Source organism: Triticum urartu, unplaced genomic scaffold (genome assembly GCF_003073215.2).
Source record: "Triticum urartu cultivar G1812 unplaced genomic scaffold, Tu2.1 TuUngrouped_contig_7314, whole genome shotgun sequence".
Lineage (NCBI taxonomy): Eukaryota > Viridiplantae > Streptophyta > Magnoliopsida > Poales > Poaceae > Triticum > Triticum urartu.
In genome coordinates this window covers 7,218-11,504 of record NW_024118148.1, presented here as the reverse complement: position 1 = coordinate 11,504, position 4,287 = coordinate 7,218, and the positions used below count along the sequence as shown (strand labels likewise).

The 4,287-nt window shown below is 44.7% G+C and overlaps 1 protein-coding gene across 1 annotated transcript; it reads left to right on the top strand.

The window, feature by feature from the left end:
* Positions 1 to 2,201: 2,201 nt before the first annotated feature.
* Positions 2,202 to 4,006, top strand: LOC125531511 (blue copper protein 1a-like). The gene is made up of 2 exons (XM_048695894.1): positions 2,202 to 3,381; positions 3,502 to 4,006. Exons 1-2 carry the CDS (start codon positions 3,204 to 3,206, stop codon positions 3,840 to 3,842), a joined length of 519 nt encoding a protein of 172 aa, XP_048551851.1. The 5' UTR covers positions 2,202 to 3,203; the 3' UTR covers positions 3,843 to 4,006.
* Positions 4,007 to 4,287: the final 281 nt, after the last annotated feature.

Below are 4,287 nucleotides of genomic sequence, written 5' to 3'. Positions count from 1 at the left end.
GGATGGAGACCAGCGTCATGCAAACGAGTGCCTGTCCCTGCATGTGATTTATGCATGCATGCATGCATATAACTAGCCTTCCATGTGGTTAACTTCCTCCATTTTCAATTTGGCCAATTTGGCCGGCCTCGAGTAAAGTCTGATTTAAACCTTGAGTTTGTAGAGCTCGTTCAAAATGAATCCTCATCTTTAAATGCGCCTATTGCCTCACCGCCTGCTTCTCCTGGCATGTGACCGGTTGGTCACAAACTTGCAAAATATCATGCTCGGGTGAGCAAACTTGGCACGATGTGGTGAAAAAAATCGCTGGCCAATCATAATGCGCCGTTTGGCACCTATGTGGCATGCCAGTTGTTAGGACGAAACGGTCAATACTGCACATTTCACGAACGCCGTTCGCAGTGTTTTCATCGAACCCCGCTGATCATCGTGCGTGAAGCCAAAATTTATGGATTGAACTCAAGTTAATGTGAAACTTTGAATCTAAATGTATGTGCTAGTTGTGTTGATTCCTGACAAAACTTTGAACCCTCCTAACATGCCAAAACGGGTAGGTTAGCCGAGGATGAGAACATAGGGTATAAGAGTTAATGAACTTATTATTATTATTTAAAAAAAAGATGACCCTCGACCTCTGCATGATGGTGAAGCATGCAACCATTTTATTAATTATTCATCAAGATCTTACAAATTAATACATCAATATGGCGGTGCGGCAGGGCAGGCGGCTACACGTATGAGGTGGTCGTCCAGTATAGGGCTTAGGTTTTTTCTAGTATTTTTTTTGTTAAACGGTGGAATTATCTACCTTTTTATGTAAATTATAACCAGACTTGAATGAATTCCGACATGTTTGCATAAATTTTGTCTGGTTGGTTTCAATTGTTGTTAAATGTATGCTGGTAGTGTTGGATGGCAGCTTTCGGTATCGGTGTTCGCTGACTGGTCCTCTGTCCGTAGACGGATGCCGGAGAAAATTTGCGGGTCAGCGTTGGAAATGTCCTTAGACCTATCCATGAAAGGAAATGAAGAACCTTGATCAGCATTTCTTCCATAATTTCATTCAAGCCTTGTAGTTTTAGTAGGTTAGTAGTGAGTCCTCAAGTTTTTGTTTCTAATCTAAACACCGCCAAAAAAAATCCTCAAGTTTCTAATAAGGTTGGGGGGCACGCCCTCTGCTGGCCTGGTCGTAGCTATGCAGAGTGACATGGAAAAGAAATAATTGCATTTCAGTGTCCTGTGACCGAACTTTGAGTAAGGTGCCTCCCTTGGTATTTCTGAAGCCTCACATTCCTAATCATCACTAGGAGTTTTGTGTTTACACAACTTCAAACCATACAATGCAATGAAGCTACGTATATATGTTGGTAGAGGAGAGAGTAGATTGGTGTTGGAGTCTAGAGCTAGCTACTGCCTATTGCCGCATTAATGCTCCTATATCTCCTACAATAGCATGGTTAATAGTATAGCCAACAACCAGTTACCACATCATTTACAGCCAACCTAATAGTCAGCATGTATAGTTGCTTATTAATCAAAAGTACTACTTTATTAATATATGGTCCACTTTACACTCTCATAATATTTCTTGGAGTATGTATGTGCAGCTGGATGTTAAAGCATAGTCTGCTTATCTTCTTTCTCCCTTCTCTCATTCAACTCAGTGAAAATATAATACTTTAATCCTTACAACTTGCTTACATCACCTTATTGTACTCTGTCTCACTTCAGTAGTTGCGACGGGTGGTGGGCAGAGTAGTAGTGTGATAAAAGAAGAAACAATAGTACTATAGAAATTGGTGAATGGCGTGTGAAAGTCCTAATCGGAGCTTGAGCTCAAATGCTCTTGGCATGAACAGTAAAATCAAAGAAAATTTTATAAAATTCAAAAAAAATCTGAATTTTATTTGTAGAAACATCAAGAAATTTTTCCATTGCTTGTTTTCATCATCATATCACATTTTTGGAAGTTGTGGAAAAAAGATAAAATCAGCGCTCCAAAATGCTTTCGAAAGTAGCACCTTTGGAGCATCAATTTTGTCTTTTTTACCACGGCTTCCTTGAAAGTGATTCCAAGATGAAAATTTGCAAGCAGACAAAACATTTCTTAATGTTTGCCACAAAAAAGGTAAAAAAAATTGAACATTTTCATTTTTTCGATTTTAGTATTCATTCGGGCTCATTTGAGACCAAACTAAGGAATCCCATTTCCCATGGAGTGTATATTTATTTCCGATATTACAAAACACATGCATACTGCTAATGATGTGATGTGCCACCTCATATCATGCAATTTTTCTTCGATGAACAAAGCCAATAACGTAAAATTGCCCAGGGCTACAGCCCCGGCATGAAAGGGTTCTCGCTGCTGAACGCTGAGGAAGCCCAAGGTTGTCGCCTCAGAACAAAGTGATCATCATCTGCGCTTTGAGTAGGGCATGTGAGAAGGCGGCGCCTTAAGTCTCATGAGCCGGCTCATAACCCATGCCCTACTCTACCTTGCCGGCGACCAGACTAACACTCCGGGGAGCGCAGCCAACTGCCGGACAAGCTCCGCTTAAAGATCATTGTACGTTGCATGTAATCAATGGCGTAGCCAACACAACGCCACGCCCAGGGCCAGCTTCAGTGCTACAGGGCTAAACAGTACCAAATCGTCATATTATATGTACAATGAACGAAGAAAGTTGTTGCCACGCCCTGGGCCAAGGCCCCTGTTGCCCGGCTTCGCTACACCACTGTATGTAATAATATGGATTTGAGATTTGCAGGTATCCAGATGTGGAATGCATTATTTAAGACGTGACCGGTTAATGTTAGCGGACGCGTCCGGACGTGTACACGGGTGTTTGAGAGGTCGGACTTGTCAAATCCGGCGGTAGATGCTCTCGCATGTTGTTCTGCCCATTCATCTGCACCGATGACACCAATATGCATACTAAATACATCACATTTGGCGCCACACGGACGCATTCAACTCCCATACAATTGCCACCACTCGCCAGCTGCTGTCGCTACCTCAGGCCAGAGATAAGAATCGTCGAATGGCAACGGTGATAACTACGTATACTTACGTGCCATGCATAGTGATTGTCGAGCTCTGTCCCTCCGAATATTACATGCAAAGCCAGAGCTAAAAGCACAGTACACAAGTCAGGAAAGCTATTGTAATCATTTCGCTAGGTTTAGCTGCTTACTCGGTGATGACTTCCAAGCAGACGCTCGTCGTCGCGATCGCCGTGGCCGCCCTCACCATCGCCTTCCTTCCGGGGCTCGCCGTCGCCATGGAACACGTGGTCGGCGACGACAAGGGCTGGGCCCTCGATTTCAACTACACGGCCTGGGCTGAGGCCAATCAGTTTGTGATCGGCGACACGCTAGGTAACTGCATAACCACTGAACCATTCCGTCCGCGCGTACGCTGGATCGCTCCTTCTTCTCTGCGACGAGAAACGAATTAAATTGCCTGCCTATCCCTCATGCTAATTATGTCGAGCGCAGTGTTCGAGTACGGGATCGCCGGCCACGACGTGGTGGAGGTGGGCGGGCCGGATTTCCTCGCTTGCAACCAGCCGGAGAACGCCGTCGTCTGGTCCTCCGGTGAGGACCGGGTCGCGCTCCACAAGGCCGGACCGCGGTGGTTCTTCTGCGGCACGGACCAGCACTGCGAGAGGGGGATGAAGCTCAAGATCACCGTCCTCGAGACCGCCCCACCGGCTCCCCAACCCAAGCCCCCGTTGGTTGCTCCACCGCCGTCCAGCCCCGCAGGCAAGCTGGGGGCGTGCTTGGGGGAGGCAGCTGCCGTGGTCACCGCGCTCGCCGTGGCCATGCTCGTGCTCTAGGCTCCTACTCCATCGACAAGGTTTCTACTACATATCTGACCCAGCGAGACCGTCGTGTTATTATACCGTTGTGAATTTGAGCCCTTGAATTTTTCTTCGGTCCAAGATTCATTTTTTTTCTTAGTATGAAGGTGTGAGTGTTTTTTTTTATTACTGAAGCATTTAAAAACAGTGCATATCATATTGTTCCCTTGAAAATGGTTTTCTCTACATTTTTCTGCAACATTTTTTAATCCTGTTTTTTTTACAACACAAGCCCTCAAAGAGGGTTTTAAATTATGTTTATTTGCATCCCAAACAGTGTACAGAGATTAACTTTCCAAAAGGAAAAGATATAGAGTCTAAAGCCTGCTTGGTTTTACATTTAGAAGATTTACTGCATAAGATTGAAGGACTAGAAGAAGATCTTTGCATAAAAGCTTTCTTAGCTAGAGAATGGGCAATG

Bases quoted from the DNA above. Each gene is read 5' to 3' on its own strand.
- LOC125531511 (XM_048695894.1), top strand. From the start codon at position 3,204: ATGACTTCCAAGCAGACGCTCGTCGTCGCGATCGCCGTGGCCGCCCTC. The intron at 3,382-3,501 runs GTAACTGCATAA...TGTCGAGCGCAG, and splicing joins TGTGATCGGCGACACGCTAG to TGTTCGAGTACGGGATCGCC.